This window comes from Somniosus microcephalus, chromosome 24, assembly GCF_052327205.1.
Source record: "Somniosus microcephalus isolate GS21.2 chromosome 24, FLI_Smic_1.0, whole genome shotgun sequence".
Lineage (NCBI taxonomy): Eukaryota > Metazoa > Chordata > Chondrichthyes > Squaliformes > Somniosidae > Somniosus > Somniosus microcephalus.
This window is the reverse complement of record NC_141010.1, coordinates 18,276,678-18,296,663: the sequence shown is the minus strand read 5'-3', so window position 1 is coordinate 18,296,663 and position 19,986 is coordinate 18,276,678. Positions and strand designations below refer to the sequence as shown.

Here is a 19,986-nt window from a genome sequence, read left to right as displayed (position 1 = left end):
CCACGTGTCTGCTCATTTTACCAGTCTCTCTGTTCTCCTGAAGTCTGTTACTATCCTCCTCATTATTTACTACATTTCTGAGCTTTGTATCTGCAAACATTGAAATTATGCCCTGTATACCCAAGTACAGGTCATTAATATATCAAAAAGAGCAGTGATCTTAATCAATGTTCCCTCTAATCTTTTTGGGCCTGTGCGGCCCCTTTCACTGGCTGCGCAGGCCTTTCAAAATTCCGCGCATGAGCATTTTTTCCAATTAAAAGCTGGCTCACTGGCTGCGTGGGACCTCAAGCGCAGCTTAAAGCGAACATTGGACCTAATACTGACCCCTGGGGAACACCACTGAACACTTCCTTCCAGTCTGATGAACAGCCATTCACCACTACTCTGCTTTCTGTCCATTGGCCAATTTTCTATCCATGCTGCCACTGTCCCTTTAATTCCATGGGCTTTAATTTTGCTAATAAGTCTATTGTGTGGTACTTGTATCAAATGCCTTTTGCTAGTCCATAGAAACATCAACTGCACTACCTTCATTAACTCTCTCCATTACTACAGCAAAGAACTCTTATCAAGTTAGTCAAACATGATTTGACTTAAACAAACCTGTGCTGACTTTCATTTATTAGCCCATACTTTTCTAAATGCCAATTCATTTTGTCCCGGATTATTGTCGCTAAAAGTTTCCCCACCAATGACATTGGGCTGACTGGCCTGTAGTTGCCGGGTTTATCCCTCTCTACTTTTTGTAACATTTACAATCCTCCAGTCCTCTGGCACCACTCCCATATCCAAGGAGGATTGGATGATTGTGGCCAGAGCCTCTGCAATTTCCACCCTTGCATCTCACCTGGACTGGGTGACTTTTCTACCTTTTTTGAGGACTGCCAACCTTTTAAGTGCTTCCTCTTTATCTGTTTTTATCCTATCCAATATCACTACTGCCTCTTCCTTTACTGCTACGTTGGCAGCATCCTCTTCTCTAGTGAGGACAGATGCAAAGTACTCATTTAGTACCTCATCTAAGCCCTCTGCCTCCACAAGATCTCCTTTTTGGTTTCATTGGCCCCTTCCTTCCTTCCTTCCTTCCTTCCTTTTTGACTTCCCTTTTATGTTGGCTGCTAATTTATTCTCGTACTCTCTCTTTGACTCTCTTATTGCCTTTTTTTTAGATCTCCTTTGTACTTTCTATATTCAGCTTGGTCCTCCTAAGCCTCTTACTGTTTCATTTTAACCTCTATATCTTTAGTCACGCAGGGAGCTCTAGCTTTGGATGCCCTTCCTTTCCCCCTCATAGGGATGTGTCCATACCTGGAGTACTGTGTACAGTTTTGGTCTCTTACTTAAGGAAGGATATACTTGCCTTCGAGGGAGTGCAATGAAGGTTCACTAGACTGATCCATGGGATGAGGGGATTGTCCTATGAGGAGAGATTGAGTAGATTAGGCCTATATTCCCTAGAGTTTAGAAGAATGAGAGGTGATCTTATTGAGAGCGAAACCAGGTAACTGCAGGTCTGTTAGTTTGTCAGTTGTGGGGAAGCTACTAGAATCTGTAATTACGGATAGAATGACTGAGCACTTGAGCAAATATGAGCTGATCATAGAGCCAGTATGGCTTTGTTAACGGTAAGTCATGTCTGACTAATCTAGTTGAATTTTTTGAGCAGGTCACTAATAAGGTAGACAAAGGCTGATAAGTGGCAGGTAACATTCGCGCCACATAAGTGCCAGGCAATGACTATCTCCAACAAGCGAGTGTCTAACCACCACCTCTTGACATTCAACGGCATTACCATCGTCGAATCCCCCACCATCAACATCCTGGGTGTCACCATTGACCAGAAACTTAACTGGACCAGCCACATAAATACTGTGGCAGCAAGAGCAGGTCAGAGGCTAGGTATTCCGTGGCGAGTGTCTCACCTCCTGACTCCCCAAAGCCTTTCCACTATCTACAAGGCACAAGTAAGGAGTGTGATGGAATACTCTCCACTTGCCTGGATGAGTGCAGCTCCAACAACGAATAAGAAGCTCGACACCATTCAGGACAAAGCAACCCGCTTGATTGGCACCCCATCCACTACCTTAAACATTTACTCCCTCCACCACCGGCGTACCATGGCTGCAGTGTGCACCATCTACAAGATGCAGTGCAGCAACTCGCCAAGGCTCTTTCGGCAGCACCTCCCAAACCCGCGACCCCCCACCACCTAGAAGGACAAGGGCAGCAGGCGCATGGGAACACCATCACCTTCAAGTCACATACCATCCTGACTTGGAAGTATATCACCAATCCTTCATCGTTGCTGGGTCATAATCCTGGAACACCCTCCCTAACAGCACTGTGGGAGTACCTTCACCACACGGACTGCAGCGGCTCAAGGCGGCGGTTCCCCATCACCACCTCGAGGGCAATTAGGGATGGGCAATAAATGCTGGCCTTGCCAACGATGCTCACATCCCATGAACGAATATTTTAAAAAAGTGGCTATGGATGTTATCTATATGGACTTCCAAAAGGTATTTAATAGGGTTCCACACACAAGATTATTGGCAAAAATGGGAGCATATGGAATTGGATATAGTCATTTGACTTGGGTCAGAAATTGGTTGGGAGGCAGGAGACAGAGTGGGAATAAAGGGTATGTGTTCAGCTTGGCAGGATAAGACAAGTGGTGTTCCCCAGGGATCTGTTCTGGGGCCTCAACTTTTCACCATATTAATGATTTGGATGAAGGATTAGAGAGTTTTATATCCAAATTTGCAGATTACACTAAATTAGGAGAGATAGTAAGTAGTGCGGATGGAAGCAGGCAGTTGCAAAGGGACATAGATAGATAGTGTGTGAGCAAAACTATGACTGATGAAGTTTAACGTGGGCAAGTGAGAGGTCATCCACTTTGGACCTATGAACGATAAATCAGTATTTTCAAAATGGTGAGAAAATAGGAACTGTGGAGAGTAAAAAGATTTGGGAGTCCCAGTACACATCATTTAAAGCTAGTAGACAGGTACTGATATCAATCAAAGGCAAATGGAATGTTGGCCTTTCTCAGGGGGACTGGAATACATAAGAGAGGAAGTTAGGTTTCAGTTATATAGAGAGTTAGTCAGACCCCATCTGGAGCACTGCGTTCAGTTCGGGCACCACACCTCAGGAAGGATATATTGACCTTGGAGGGGGTGCAGTGCAGAATGAGACCAGGGCTTATAGAGTTAATTTATGAGGACAGCAACATTCCCTCTAAGCTGCGTGGCTGTGCAACTCTGCCAGTCCTGCGCAGCCTGGGACCGGCTTTTCCAATGTTAAATTTTGGGCATGCGGCCAACTGTGAATGGGCCGCGCGCCCCCCAAAAAATGAGGGGGAACATTGGAGGACAGACTGCATAAATCTGGCGCTTATTCCCTTGAGTATAGAAGAGTGAAGGGTGATCTGATCGAAGTGTTGAAAATGTTAAAAGGATTCGATAGGGTAGATAGAGAGAAACTATAACCTCTGATGGGGAATCAAGAACGAGGATATAATCTTCCATTTAGAGCTGGGCCATTTAGGAATGAAATCGGGAAGCACTTTGAGAAATGTTAAGGACACATTTGGAATTATCTCTCCCAAAAGGCTGGATGCTGGGAAAATTGGAGCTTTCAAGACTGGAGAGTGATAGGTTTTTGTTAAGTAAGGGTATTGAGAGAGAGAGATATGGAGCTGAAGCAGGTAAATTAAGTTGAGGTACAGATTAGCCATGATCTGATTGAATGGTGGAGCAGACTCGGGGCTGAATGGCCTACTCCATTGGTAATTGCTGTGTGCAAAATAGAGGTGAATTTCAGGTTTCTGTCGGAATCAGTCCATCTAGCTTGTTCAAAAATACCACACTTTGCATTTGTTGTACTCGGCTACGTCTTCTGGTGAAATAACAATGTCTCGCTCCCTGTTAAATTTGCTGACACTAAATTACAGAAATTCATAACCCTTCATGTGAAGTCGTTTGTTCACCCTTTATTTTCTCTGAGCTTGAATCTGCAACCACTGGTTAGTGTGTGGTTATACCAAGCAATGTATTAGGGTTTGGTTATCTGTACCACGTAGAATCTTCAAGGTCTGCCTAAACCATCTTTTTTCCAATGAAAATATTCATTGATTCCTTGTCATGCATAATCTCGTATCAGTTTAGTTGCCCTCCCCTGTACCCTTCCAAAGTTGGTAGTTCCCACTGTTGTACCACAATTATACACGGTACTCTAGGTGGGGTTAAGCCAGTGCTCGAGATCAACTCATTTGTACCCCATGACTTGTGTTCTGTCCTTGTGGCTTTCCCAGTGCATGCTGCAATAACCTTGGTTTGACTGGCGATGGTGTGTTTGGACTTGAGCATAAAGGGACAGAATTCCATGTGATAACAATGGGACGAAGTTCCATCTGCAGAAGGAGCGGGGTGAAGCTTCACTGCAGGAATTCCATTAGTACTTCACACAGACTTTTTAAGATTGATATAAAATGTTGAGGGGCAGCTGCAACAGCTCCGCTCTTGGCACAAAACATGGTGAGGTGTGGCTTAAGTGTTGTAACTATGCTGCCTTAGCTGTGAGCTAATCGAAAACTAACAGTCTGGCAACGTCTCTCAAATTTCATACGGTGTGAAGTAGGCTTTCCTCTTCTAGTCCACTGCTTTGTATGGATTTGTATTGAGTTGAGAACTTAAAGGTTAAGGACACATTGGGTTTTCTGTCGTAACTGACATTAAATTACTTCAAAAACCCACTTCCCATATCCCTTTAGTATTTGTACATTGGATTATTTTTAAATAGTCTGCCAATTTTCAAACACTCAGAACAAATATTTGGAATACTTGTGATAAATTATCAATACACTAGATTATGCTAAACTAACATAATTTAAATGTATTTTGTTTGGGTGTGTTGCTGGAACACTAGAAAGGCAGCATTTGATCAAGTGTGGCATCAAGGAGCCCTAGCAAAACTGAAGTCAATGGGAATCAAGGGGAAAACTCTCCATTGGTTGGAATCATACCTAGCACAAAGGAAGTTGGCTGTGGTTGTTGGAGGTCATTCATCTCAATCACATGACATCACTGCAGGAGTTCCGCAGGGCAGTGTCCTAGGCCCAACCATCTTCAGCTGTTTCATCAATGACCTTCCCTCCATCATAAGGTCAGAAGTGGGGATGTTCGCTGATGATTGCACACTGTTCAGCACCATTCGAGACTCGTCAGATACTGACGCAGTCCGTGTCCATATGCAGCAAGACCTGGACAACATTCAGACTTGGGCTGACAAGTGGCAAGTAACATTCGCACCACACAAGTGCCAGGCAATGACCATCTCCAACAAGCGAGACTCTAACCATCTCCCCTTGACATTCAGTGGGGGATTCAGTGATGGTAATGCCATTATCAACATCCTGGGGGTTACCATTGATCAGAAACTGAACTGGACCAGCCATATAAATACTGTGGCTACAAGGGCAGGCCAGAGGCTGGGAATTCTGCGGCAAGTGTCTCACCTCCTGACTCCCCAAAGCCTTTCCACCATCTACAAGGCACAAGTCAGGAGTGTGATGGAATACTCTCCACTCGCCTGGATGAGTGCAGCTCCAACAACACTCAAGAAGCTCGACACCATTCAGGATAAAGCAGCCCGCTTGATTGGCACTCCATCCACCACCTTCAACATTCACTCCCTCCACCACCGGCGCACTGTGGCTGCAGTGTGTACCATCTACAAGATGCACTGCAGCAACTCGCCAAAGCTCCTTCAACAGCACCTTCCAAACCCGCAACCTCTACCACTTAGAAGGACAAGGGCAGCAGAGGCATGGGAACGTCACCACCTACAAGTTCCCCTCCAAGCCACACACCATCCTGACTTGGACCTGTATCGCTGTTCCTTCACTGTCGCTGGGCCAAAATCCTGGAACTCCCTTCCTAACAGCATTGCGGGTGTACCTACGCCATATGGACTGCAGCAGTTCAAGAAGGCGGCTCACCACCATCTTCTCAAGGGCAATTAGGGATGGGCACTAAATGCAGGCCTAGCCAGCCAGCGACTCCCACACCCCATCAATTAATTAAAAAAAACAAAAAAACACTAGGTAGTGAGGGCTTCTATTGGCCCCTCAATCTTCTTTTGTAATTGGAAATCTTGGCTTGATAGATGTCTGGGCTACTTCGTGTTGCACAGTTAAAATTTGGCCCTGGAGTCAAATAACAATAATTTCAATGCAAAATGTTTGACTGGGTGGGTTGTACAGATGAGCTTTGAGACTAGTCCTCCCCTGTATCTTCATTGTGTGTACAGTATGCAAATTTCATCAAAGCATTGGTTCGGATTTTACAGCAGTTCTGCTCTGCACAACATAATGAAATTGGTTCTTACACGCTGGAGTTTATTTAAATATAATCTGAAGTCATTGAGCAGAGCTATTGGTGAATAGAGAAAGTAATACGATACAACTGTATTCAGTTTGAGCTGATTTACTGAAACTTTGGAAAAGGCATTTAAGTGCTAAATAATGAAAGATTGAGCTTGGTCTATGTATATGCTTTGTTCCAGAGGAAGCTGTGGTTTGAATGCATCTTTTTTTGTTGCGGTTTAATCCTTTAAAAGATATTTTGCACTCCATCTAGATGTTCATGTCTTCCTCTAGGTTTCTGGCTGTGGTATCGTGCCATGTGATCAGCTCAAGGCTCTATGTACTTCTATACAACAGGGTATCTACTAGATGGGGCCAGACTGTATATGAGCGTGCACAACCACAAGCAACAATCTTATCATTCTATCACCACCAACATTATGCAGCCATGATGCTCTTAACGCAAGCATTCACTTCAGTGGAATGGTCTGCAATTTAAGAATGAAACGTATCCAGGTTGTTCAAAGATGAATTTCATGACCTGGATTGCATACTTGTTCAGGATTAGTCAGTGCATTGGCAAACAGTTGGTGCAGCCAATTTGCTGAGGAAAAAGTTGGTGATGATGCAATTTATGTAATTGAGATCTCTAATTTCAGTGCAGCTTGTCTCTCTGTATTGGCCTTTTTTTTGGTGAGCTAAGTTTTTTAATAGATTATTCTGTAGGAACGGAGGTTCCTATCTGAATAAAGTATTCGATTCGATGAATCAAATCAACAGGTTTTAATGAACAACTAAGTTAACAGGGAAACTACAGGAGAAACGGTATACAGGTCTATTCAGCTTGCTGGGCACTCGACGACTACTGGAAGATTCTGGAAGCTGACGTCTTCGCGCCACTGGTGGTCACGTGAGCAGCGTCATGACGTCATCACGTGGAGTGCAGGAAAACACAATACAGTACAGTTAACAGGCAGTTTAAAGGTGCAGTCCGCGGTTGCACTGCACTGTAGTTAAAGGGATTATTACCAATTGTTCTGCGACCCTTGGTGGCTCCGCCACAGGCGCCCCCCCCCCCCCCCCCCCAGAATCCACTTTAACGGACATTGTCAACCGAGTAGGAGGCTTAATGATCCTGGCCGAATGGCGACGAAACTCGGGCAGCGGAAACGGGGCGTTATTAGAAGAACCAGTGCCGGATTGCAGCAGAAGTGGCGTCTTGGGCGAGGCAGAAACAGTAGTCAGAGGTGCAGGCGCGTCAGAGGCCGAATCGGGCTATTCGACGGTGGGCTGATGCACGGCTGGTCTGGTGGCTAATGGCGGTCGGCCGCGGCGAGGCGGTTGGGCAGCCACGACAGGCTCACTCCGATCCAGGTGGGCTGGTTTGAGCCGGTTGACAGAAACGGTATCAGACTTTCCACCGACTTCGACTGTGAAGAACTTTTCCCCTGATGAGATGACACGAAAAGGTCCGGTATACGGCGGCTTGAGTGGGTCTCTGACCGTCTTGTCGAATAAAGACATAGTCCGAACTCATGAGCTCTGTCGGGATGTGAGGCCTCTGCAGGTCATGCTGCGAGGTTGGGATGGGCTGGAAATTCCTAGCCGCCTCCTGATGAAGTAGGAGCTGTTGAGCTGCAGACCATGGTTCGGTGTGTGGAGGGAGAAAGTCACCTGGCACTCTGAGTGTCTGGCCATAAACCAGCTCAGCCGATGAAGACTGGAGATCCTCCTTTGGTGCTGTCCGGAGGCCTAGCATCACCCATGGGAGCCTGTCCACCCAGTTGGGTCCCCTCAAGCTGGCACGGAGGGACGCTTTGAGAGACCGATGGAACCTTTCGCACAGGCCATTTGCCTGCGGATGGTACGCGGTGGTAAGGTGCAGCTTGGTACCCAGGCCTTGTGCCACTGCGTTCCACAGCTCTGATGTGAATTACAGACCGCGGTCCGAGGAGATGTCCGATGGTACCCCGAAACGAGCCACCCACGACGAAAGAAACGCCCTGGCTACGTCTGCTGCGATGGTAGCGGCCAAGGGAATCGCCTCTGGCCACCTGGTGGTCCGGTCTACGACCGTCAGGAGGTGTGTGAATCCACGTGACCCGGGAAGGGGGCCTACTAAATCCACGTGAACGTGGTCGAAACGGCGCTCGGGCACCGGGAAGCTTGCCAGCGGGGCCTTGACATGACGATGGACCTTGGATTTTTGGCAATCGGCGCAATTGTTTGTCCAGTCCCGGATGTCTAAATGCATGCCTTTCCAAATGAATTTGCGGAACAGTAGCCGTTGAGAAGCCCGCATCCCTGGGTGAGATAACCCGTGGATTGCCTGGAATACCTTCTTGCGCCATTCGACCGGCACAATGGGCCGGGGCACTCCCATGGATGTGTCGCACAAGAGCGTGGTTCCTGCCTCTTGAAACGGCACGTCTGCAACCTGCCAACTGGAAGGCGTGGTCCTAAACGCTTGTACCTCTGGGTCTGCCAGTTGATCCCCTGCCAGTCCAACAAAATCAATACCCAGGTGGACTGCCTGGACTGGAACCCGGGAAAGGCAATCTGCCACGAGATTATCTTTGCCTGACACGTGCCGCAAATCCGTTGTGAATTCGGATATAAACGTGAGGTGGCGCTGCTGCCGAGCTGACCAAGGTTCCGCCGCTTTGGCCATGGCGAAGGTGAGCGGCTTGTGGTCCACGAAGGCAGTGAACGGGCGGCCTTCTAGGAGGAAACGGAAATGCCTGATGGCCAAAAACAGGGCTAGTAGCTCTGTCAAAAGTGCTATACTTTCGCTCGTTCTTGCGCAGTTGGCGGCTGAAAAAGGCTAACGGCTGCCAACCCCCGTCGACCCATTGCTCTTGAACTGCTCCGATGGCGTAGTTGGAGGCATCCGTAGTGAGGGCAACCGTCGCGCCCGGAAGTGGGTGTGCCAGCATAGTTGCATCCGCCAACGCCGCCTTGGTATCGCGGAACGCCTGGTCCATTTGCAGTGTCCAAGTGAGAACATCCTTGCCCGACTTTCCTTTTAGTACTTCGTACAGAGGTTGCATCAACCAGGCCGCTTTGGGGACAAAACGATGATAAAAATTTACCATCCCCAAGAACTCTTGCAGGGGTTTGACCGTGCGAGGCTGCGGGAATACGGTAACTGCCTCTACCTTGGTGGCTAGTGGGACGGCGCCTTCTGGGGTAATCCTGTGTCCCAGGAAATCAATGCAGGATACTCCGAACGTGCATTTGGCCGGATTGACAATAAGGCCATGTTGGCTGAGCCGGGCGAAAAGTGTACGTAAATGGGCCATGTGAGCTGTCGAATCCTTGCTGGCTATTAGGATGTCGTTCAAATAAACAAAAATGAAGGGCAGGTCCCGTAAGACAGAGTCCATCAAACGCTGGAATGCTTGAGCTGCATTTTTCAGACCAAATGGCATGCGGAGGAACTCAAAGGCCGAACGGAGTGATGACTGCCGTTTTGGGGACGTCTGGAGGGTGCACCGGAACTTGGTGATATCCACGAACGCGATCCACTTTAGGAAAAATAGCGTTTCCAGCCAGATGTGCCGAAAAATCTTGGATGTGGGGAGTAGGGTACCTGTCCGGTGTCGTGGCGTCGTTTAAGCGTCTGTAATCCCCGCAAGGTCGCCATCCGCCGCCTGGTTTGGGTACTATATGCAGTGGGGAGGACCAAGGGCTGTCCGAACGCCGGATGATCCCGAGGCGCTCCATGGTCTGGAACTCGGCCTTTGCGGCTGCCAGCTTGCCGGCTTCCAATCGCTGCGCCCGAGCGTAAACGGGTGCTCCGGTCGTAGAGATATGGTGCTCCACCCCGTGCCGTGTGCTTGTAGCCGAAAAAGTGGGCCTGGTGAGCTCTGGGGATTCGCTGAGCAGGCGCGTAAACCCGTCTTGCGACGGAACCGCGCAGGCCACCGACCAGGACGCGGCGGTGCTGCGGTGGCAGGGCACTGCGTGGAAAGTGGACGCATTAATGAGTCGGCAGTGTTGGACGTCGACCAGCAGACCGTTGGCGCAGAAAAAATCAGCCCCCAGGATGACCTGTGAGACCTTAGCTGTAATAAAGTCGCAGACAAAACGTTGACCGGCGAAGGTTAAGTTTACCATCCGTTTCCCGAACGTACGCATAGCAGCGCCATTTACTGCCACGAGGGAAGGCCCCTGGCCGCCGGATAGTAGGCCCAGCTTTGAAGCCGGGAGGATGCTGCACTGCGAACCCGTGTCGCACAGGAATCGTCGGCCCGTAACGGAATCCGTAACATAAATGAGTTTGCCCGCTGAGCCCGCCGCCATAGCTAACTTGCTGTGCTTTTTAGACCTTGTCGTCCGTCCGGGAGGATGCGGGCTTGTTGGAGTTTTTTGTTGTTGTTTTCTTGAGGGAAACTGCAAGGAGGCCGGCAGCATTGCGCTTTGGCGCCAAAACAGGCGTGGTACGCGCACCATCCTGCTGGGGGAGGGCTGGGTTTCTCTCGCGTGGGGGAAAAGCGACATTGCTGAGCAACAGTAAATATCTTGTCTGCCTCTGCAGCGAGTTCAGCACCGTTTGTGATGGCTGTGTTGGCCAATGCCGCCTGAACCAGTTCGGGTAGCTGACAGAGGAAAAGCTCACGGAATAAGAAGCATTGGGGTTCCGCGCCCAACAGCGTGAGCATTTGACTCATCAGCTCTGACGGTTTTGAGTCTCCGAGGCCGGGCATGGAGATAAGCTTGCGTGCCCGCTCCGACTTATTAAGATCAAAAATCTGTAGCAAACGGGCCTTAAGCGCTTCGTACTTGCCCCCCTCCGGTGGGCTTCCAAGGATGCTGACGACCCGCGAGGCCGTGGCGCTGTCGAGAGCGGCAACCACATAATAATAACGGGTCGCATCCGCTGTGACCTCCCGGAGAGCGAACTGTGCTTCTGCCTGGAAAAACCATGCTGCTGGCTGCTGTTCCCAGAACTGCGGCAGTTTAAGGGCGACGGCGTTGGTGTTCATCCTCGACGAAAGTTGTCCGACGAGATCGGGGTCACCAATGTAGGAACGGAGGTTCCTATCTGAATAAAGTATTCGACTCAATGAATCAAATCAACAGGTTTTAATGAACAACAAAGTTAACAGGGAAACTACAGGAGAAACGGTATACAGGTCTATTCAGCTTGCTGGGCACTCGACGACTACTGGAAGATTCTGGAAGCTGACGTCATCGCGTTCTTCGCACCACTGGTGGTCACGTGAGCAGTGTCATGATGTCATCACGTGGAGTGCAGGAAAACACAATACAGTACAGTTAACGGGCCGTTTAAAGGTGCAGTCCGCGGTTGCACTACACTGTAGTTAAAGGGATTATTACCAATTGTTCTGAGACCCTTGGTGGCTCTGCCACAATTCCATATTATCTAGCTATGGATTTGAACACTTGCTGAACTGATCTAGATTTTGTACAGTACTAGCTGTTTCTGACTTTGCCCTGATGGTGCTGCTGTGTTTGGCTTGGTATTGCTGATGGATGAAGGCCTTCTTTCCACTGGAGTGAATAAATAGTTGTGCGAGAGTGGTGTCATATGTTGAAGCCGTATGGACAGAATGCCCACGACCTTCAGCACTATTTGTAATCTTTGCAGGGAAGTCCTGGTTTTAGGTCAAGCGCTTCTGTACAAAGGACGGGGGGGAAAATGGTCTAGTTCTCAGCATGTGCTGCTGTACACCTCCCTGTAGCTGTAATCACAGAGGCATTGGTGAAGGCTTGCGAACAGACTCCCCGTCCCTCTGCAAGGAGTTTGTTTAGTGAATTTTACAAAGTGTTGCATTTTCTAGTTAGCCATCTGCTTTCTTGAATTTTAATACTTCGCAAGCTGTCTTTGTCAACATTGTTCCAGCCTAACATCAAGTGTATTTCATTTTTAAAAGGTGCTAGTCACTTTGTGAAAATTCATGGTGCGAAGCTATAATATATATTTTTTTTTAAACTGGTTAATTGTTTGCCTTTTGGTCAGTAACAATATTGCTCAAATGTTATATTCCCCCTCCATTTTCTTCTAACCTATCCTGAAGGCAGTAACTTGCTCTTGAGTATAGTTCCACAGGGGTCAATATCACTCTGCTAACTTACCTGAGTGGCCATTTTTCAACATATAAGCCTTGACCGTCTTGTTCGTTTTCTAAGTCCTATTTTATTTCTTTGAATTTTACTTCTCAATGAATTATTTGGCGAGGATAACATTTAACAAAGGTTCCTCGGTCTTCTAGTTGGCGCCATTCTTGCGTAGCGCTCTGTCAATTTAGAAAAGCAAAACGTTTTCCCTTTGAAAAGAATCGGGTCACCTCCAATCTATATGTAGGTTGCAACTTTTAAAAGGGGACAGGGTTGCAGCAGTCGCAACAGTTGTTTGTGTTGGCCACAGCACCCTGTGGCTACATTTAAAATATATTGTGCATTTATGTGCTTTAATAATGTGCATAACTTGTTCCTTTTTAACATTTGTGTATTTGAGATGGAAAGCTTTCTTCATGAATGTGCTTTATGTTGGGCACTAGTAGTTTGCAGGTAGCTTTTGACGCATGCTGGCATGAGGAACACGTTGCAACCATGTCCTATCTTGGCTTAGCAGCCTCTTCAAATGTTACAAGTTAACTTAATGCACTGTTTAAAGAATGAATTCTCTAGCTTGGTGTTACCACCTCATTTTGGATTATCTGGTGTTGTGGTGCCTCAGTCTCCATGAGTGAGATAAGGGAGAATTCTGCAGCCTACTTTGATGCCTTTTTGACAGCTGTACTGCATCGCAGTCTGCAGCATGTTGGTGGTTTTTTTTTGCCACTTCTCCAGACTTGCAACAAATTAGTCACAAACAGAATTTGTCAGAATACCAACCTGTAGTTCAGCAGAATTTGATAGAGAATGAAACCTTGACTGCTAAGTTTGAAGTGTGCATGCACTTTCTGATGATCATAACTTAACATTCTGCTGCTTAGAGTCCCTTCAGAGATTAGTTGTATTTTTAGTGCACATATCCAAAAAGAATTAGAACTTTCTCTAGCCACAGGAAAATCTATTTTTAAGGGCATTGGTGTCTGGTAAACTTCCTTTCAAAACAATTTGCTGAGTTAACAATTGGGAGTATGTTAACGGATGTCATTATGTTTGCAGTTCAATGATGCAGAAGCCACATAGCAAATTTTCACATTGCATCAGTGATTGCAGCTATCAGAACACCTGAGTAACCAACATGGGGTGGTTATAATGGGAGTCTTCAGAACAGGCTTTACCTGCCTGAACTTGCTTGGAAGCATCTCTAGGGCTCCTGCAATACCTTTGAGTGCCCGAACCCCATAAACCGGGACGTCCAAGGTTCAGTCCCTGATTTATGCTGACCTTGACTGGATGAGCAGTGGGGATATGACAATTGACTTTTGTGCACATGGGTTCAGGGGGGGAAATTTGGCTGAGGACTTTCTCTTTATTGCAACAAAGTGACGTCTAAACATCAGGTGATGAAAGTGGGCTTGGTTATGATGCTCTTTAGCCTGCCAGTACTGTTGAGGCTTCTGCATGAATAATCAAGTGAGACTGGAAGGTGTCCAAACCCAGGAGTCAATACTATCATTGGCACAAGGGAGGGGGGAAGAAAACAAACATTTCAGAGAGGTGTTACTGTCTTATTCTCATTGGAATAGCAATCCTGATGACCCACACTAAACACAATTATTGGTGCTGAAATATTTATTTTAATTATACTTCAACGCATTAAATAATTTTGCCTATTTTGTAGCAGCTGGGGTACACTCATCCTGCAGAGTGTTGTGGTTCGCTCACTACCTTTGCAGGCACGTAATGACAGCTGTCTGCACTGGAACACATTGGGTATCTGTTTCCTGTATCATTAGGCAAATAAGCTCGAAGTTTTCAATGTGCTCTTTGGCCTCTGCAAAGCCCAATATGGCCAGCTAGAATGACGGCTCTAAGAGACAACAAGGCTCAATAGAGACATAGAAATGACGGCCTTTTCGCTCTCACTCACTCTCTCCCAACCAAAACCTCCCAGTGCACAATAGTCAACTCGCTGGTTACTGTCACCCAAAACTGCAGGCCTGTTGCATCGTGAGCAATAGATATTCAAATGAGCTGTTATTGGAAAAGTTGTATTGGTACACCGCCATCTGGACTGCTTAAACAGCACAGGTATCGACACATTGTCTGTGGTGATTGTTTTTGGAGGGGCAAGTGTGTGTGTAGCATGGAAACCTATGTTTTAGTTGGACTTTTTGTTAACATGAAACCGCACTTGGTGATGACATGAATAGGATTGTTGGGGGGCACTTTATCATGGTATCACATCAGACAAAGTTCTCCACAATCTCTCCAAGCTACCTTTAGCCAGCTTTGAAGCATAAAGAATGTTGACTAAGAGCAACCGAGATTAAATGTGTATAGCTATTTTCTTCTATGACAAAGTGGAAAGGTGTTTTATTGTATTAAGTGAAACTTTCCAGTTGAAAACATTTTTGCTGAATCAGATGGTAAACATTTAAAGCTGATTTCAAAAGAATCTTGACACATTATAATGACAACACGATTTATAAATCATTTTGGTTATGGTAAGTAGGATGTGGATCTGTAACTATCAGGTTTCACTGTACACCCAGTATTGGTAATATGTTTCTCCTCTTTCTGACCCAAATTCTGATGTTGAACAAATAGATTTAGTGTAGGGCTGAACTTCTACCTGGATGACTGACTGTAGTTGGGTAGCACAGGCTCAGGCATCCAACAATTGGAAACTCTGGTTCCAATCCAGCTCTGGAAATTAAGAATGGGCTAGTTTGTCTGTTCCAGGTGAATTGAGTTGAATTAAATTCCAGCAGGCTTGGCCTAATGCTTGATGCTATCGATCTGTTATCAGATTATTGAATGTTGTAGGATTTCTAAGCTGATGAAAGGCATCTAGTAAATATATTTGGTATCTTATTTCCTGCAAAATACAATAACTGGTATTATACATTTAAGCACTTAATATCGTAAACTATAGTTTTCTATTAGAAGGTAATAAAATTCCTTCACCATCCTCTAAATTGAATTTAAAGGGAGCCAGATAGATATTTTGATTACCTTACACAAAATGGCCAAAAAACACAGAAACTGCCCCCTTTAAATAACTAATGTGTTCACCTTTTTACAGTAACAGGATAAGGTTTCTACAGAGATTTCTTTCATCTGCCTTGTGAAAACCTGCAGAATAGTCAAGCTGGCGATGTCAAGGGTACCGAGTCCACCACCTCCGGCTGAAATGTCAAGTGGGCCTGTGGCAGAGAGCTGGTGCTATACACAGGTAGGCTAGTCCTTTTAAATAGTCCTTTCCCACATTCCTTGAGTGTGGGAGATGGATGAAGAAATGTATGTTGGCACTACCTAGCTGCTTATGCCCATTTTTAGAAAGCTTTATCTGGTCTGGTCTGTAAATTGAACGTCATCTTGCTGGATAGTGGGTTACTTTTTTAAAGTTCAGCTATATCATTTTTTTCCCCCAATATCTCCCCTCATTTCCTGGAGGTGGTGACTCATGTCTGGGGTACTGTTTCATGGGCACTAGCAACCTTCCAGTAGCTTGTCGTTCATGTGTGAGCCCAATTAATAAATGTTTGTAAGGTATTTGACTGAGAAGGTATTGCCGCCAAGCTTGATCCTAGGTGACTTGGATAGCGATCGGGAGATAAAGACTGGATAACTTAATGCTGATTGGGTATTGTATCTGGGACCTTCCTGGTCTGAGTGACTCATTAGCTACCAGATCACGCAGCCTATTTGCAAATTAATCCTCTGGGAAGCCTGACTCTTTCTAAATTGGAATATAGTACAGGAAACTTTCTGGTATCCGGCACTGACGGGACTGAGCTGGTGCTGTCCCATCAAAACTGCCGTAGAAACCAGCGCTAATGTTAAAACATACGGAGCTTCTGAGCTCCGTGTGAAGCAACAAACCCTGTTGCTTAGCAACAGCTTCAAAACAGTCGGCGTAGCTTGCAAGCGTCTCTGTAGCTAAGCAACAGCTTCAGCTAGACCTTGCAGAGCCACGACTGCAGAAAAAAAGCAACAGAAAGAAAAAAAACTTGTCTGAAACGACTCCTGAATTTTGCCGGTGGATAGAGCTTTCCGGACATTTAACCTCCGGATAAACGAAAGTTTCCTGTATCTTGGATACAACTTTTCAAATTCTGGTTCTGTCATGTGCCTGACCATGTTTGTGCAGAGCACATTGAAGGTTGGAAGTTGAGCATTTTTGACTATACACTAGCTGACAGAACTATAATGGATCCAAATTACAACCCCATACTGCAGGGTGTCCAAGCATTTTGACTTTGTGGACCGCATAAGTGCATACCCGCGGAGCCATGAAGGACACAGGAAGTTTAAATCCAAGCTCTCGTTAATTTGAATGTCTCCAGTTGCTAATAACAAATGTTGATGTTTTGATTTAGGACTTATCTGCCAGTGAGCCAAGCAGGTCTAGCTAGTACAGCCCTTCCCAAACCTTCATGGCTACAAGATTCACAAAACAGAAAAATCAGAAAGAAGTGCTAATAGGACTGAATTGCCTCAGCTTCCTTGGCTGGATTGCCAGGGCTCCGGAGCCAATGCCCTAGTTTGGACACCCGTGCCCTTTTTGTAGCTAGGTGATTTATTGAGGTTTTCTTTTACCTATTGGCAGGTAGAAAACTGCCTAGTGAAGTTAAAATGCATTCTACTAGAGCTGTGGCCATTTTGTTAAGCCAATGTTTAAAGTTCCCTTAGATTTGATCCTCCTAGTTTTTCCCCTGTAAACGATTGAGCCAATCTATTATCATGTAGAGGACACATTAAAAGAAAATTGCAGATAATATAACCTTATTTACCAAATATAGAATTTCTCCGTAATCATTAGGTTATTTCTAAATTAAAACTGCCTTGGCTGGATCCTGTTCCGAAGCTCAGTATCTCTGATAAAGCCAGAAATCTCTCATCTGGAATTCCAGTCTAAATTAGGAGCCCAGACCTGTAACCTCTGACCCAGTAGTTAGAGCTGCCAATTGGTGACTAGACAACAGTATTCATCCTTTTGTGTGAATGTCCTGTAGCATCCAGGGAATGGATTGTGTGTACAGTCATTGCCAGTGTCAAAACAAATCTAAATACAAATTGTATTCTTCCTCAAACAGCTATGAAATTATATGCAGTAGAGTCTAAAATTCACAGACCCTTCTCTGTTTGTGAAATTTTAATTGCAACAAATTAAATTTCCTTGAGGCTTTTTTAGTCAGTAGAATCTCGGAAGAGCTTAAGTCATATGACTGGAAGAGGGTATTGTAGGGTTGATGGTGAAATGTCAAGTGTAGCAAGTTCTATGAGACGACCAATGAGTATTTTTAGTGTGCTAGCTGAGAGAAATGCAAGGCCTTGCATATAAATTGTTGATATCTTTCATTAACTCCCATTACTGAACAGCTAAATCCTTAAGAGCAGTATGAGGCGATCACCTCTTGCTTTTCCATAGCGCCATATCACATCACAACATTTCAAGATGCTTCACACATTGAATTACTTTTGAAGTGAATTACTTTTGAAGTGCAATAACTATTATGTAGACAAAAGCATTCTGCACCAACATTACCCAAACAGCAAGATGATAAATGACCAATTAATTACTTTTGGTGGTATTGGTTGAGGAAGGAATATTAGCAAGGCTTGCAAAAGAGAGTCCCTCTTCTTCATTAAATCGTGCTATGGGGTATTTAACGTCCATCTGGACCTCCGTTTAATGTTCCGAAGCACAGTATGTAGAAATCGCTAATCATTGCACTGGAATTCCCAGCCTCAATTATGAGCTCAGACCCGTAACCTCCGACCCAGTCGTTCGAGCTGCCAGCTGAGCCGAGCTGTATCTTCTATAGTCATCTGAAATAAATTGCATAGGAGAATTAATAACCTAGCACAATTCAGGATGCAAGGACACAAAGTTGTGGTCAATAAAGCAGCTCAGTAGTATCCAGGAATTCTTTATGAACTGTATTTGTTGTCAGTTTATTTGTTATTTAATGGTGTTATGAGTTCATTGTATTATCTGCCATGGAGTTGGAATCTAAACATGAATTCTCATTTACTCAGAGGTGAACTGCCATTGGGAAATTTGGCTTGATGGACAAGCTGGCCTTTTCCTGCCCATTAATTTCATAACTAAGTAAAGCAAGGATCTACTGTGTTTTTGTTATAGTTATATAATTACAGTTTATTTTAATATTCAAGTATTTATTTGCTTTTCCAATTTTTTTTCTCCCTCTCTTGCTAGATAAAAGTGGTTAAGTTCTCCTATATGTGGACTATCAACAACTTCAGTTTCTGCCGGGAGGAAATGGGAGAAGTTATCAAGAGCTCCACTTTCTCGTCTGGAGCGAATGATAAATTAAAGTGGTGAGTGTGGAGCTCCGTCCGATTAACTTCTGCATTTATAAGCAGGGGGTCAAACAAGTTTTTGCTTATGAGTAGTTTTGGGAAAAGCAGAATGATTGCCGGAAAGGCTCAGTGAAGCATGTAGAGAAATGGATTTATATTGTGGTTTAATGCATTTGACCTAATCACTATATTGCCCGAGAACCAGCCGTTCCTTTGCAAGGCCGTGGAAGCCCTGGCACCTAATTTAAAATTTCCATGCAATGGATCGGGTACAGTGCATAATCCATATTTCAGAATCTTCTTTGAACCCTTGCGTGTAATCCTCCATGACAACCCTGTGGTAACCTGCAACCATTTAAATCAAAAGAACATATTTATACTGTAGGTAGGATTATGAGATCAGACACACAGTTGTTACAAATTTAAAACCCAACAAACTGGCTCAAGGCTCAGTATTAGCCTGTTTTGCTACATACTGGTGAGCAAGTATTCAGCTATCTTTCCGCTCCAAGCTGGCCGTTTAATTATTTGCATTAGTTGAACAGCATTTGTGCAGCACTTGGTTGTTTTATGTTCACTGGCCATCTTTGTCTAATAGACGCTGAGTAATCACGTACCTATGATGCAGTGTTGGCACCGAGTTAAAACACTCTTCTTTTCTCCTTGGAATTTGTGCTTCAATGTAGCCCAGATGTGCTGGAAATCTCTTTAGGGCTATAAGTGTAAGTTTGTGGAATGAGTATTAATTGGAATGAATTAAGCAGCTCTACAGAAAGAACCCATGGAATGTTGGATATAACCTCTTAATCCGGACCAAAGAGCTAAAATCTGGGATAGCTGGTACCTGCCTTGTTTAATTTTCTGTAAATATTCCTTTTGTTTTTCCTTCCAAATATTAGTCTACATACGAAGATACTGTTGGTACTTGTTGTTTAATTTTCTTGCCCTTCTCTTTACCTTCTGCCCAGAGTTCTTTGGTGTGAGATTTGTTAGCGCAGTTATTGATCGCTTTCTCTCTTTTTTTCCCCCCCCCCCGGCCCCCCTGCTGCTCTCCAGTGGGAGAAGGCAAGAGAATATTTTTTTTCAAGATAGACAATAGTATTAATAGGTCTTTCACTTGAGTTCTACAGACCACCAAATGATTAATAAATTGGTGAAGGACTTTGACACCTTGGAAGCATTAAATATTTCTGAGAGTT

The 19,986-nt window shown here is 45.2% G+C and overlaps 1 protein-coding gene across 3 annotated transcripts in view; it reads left to right on the top strand.

Moving 5' to 3' along the window:
* spop (speckle type BTB/POZ protein) overlaps positions 1-19,986 on the top strand; it is a 134,292-nt gene that overhangs the window by 57,186 nt on the left and 57,120 nt on the right. For 2 of the 3 annotated variants that reach the window (XM_085966279.1, XM_085966280.1), the window contains exons 3-4: positions 15,543-15,692; positions 18,684-18,805. In XM_085966279.1, the coding sequence (XP_085822405.1) occupies positions 15,615-15,692; positions 18,684-18,805 (200 nt within the window). In that variant the 5' untranslated portion in view covers positions 15,543-15,614. The remainder of the gene's footprint in view (positions 1-15,542; positions 15,693-18,683; positions 18,806-19,986) is intronic. The other variant, XM_085966281.1, reaches the window with a different exon arrangement.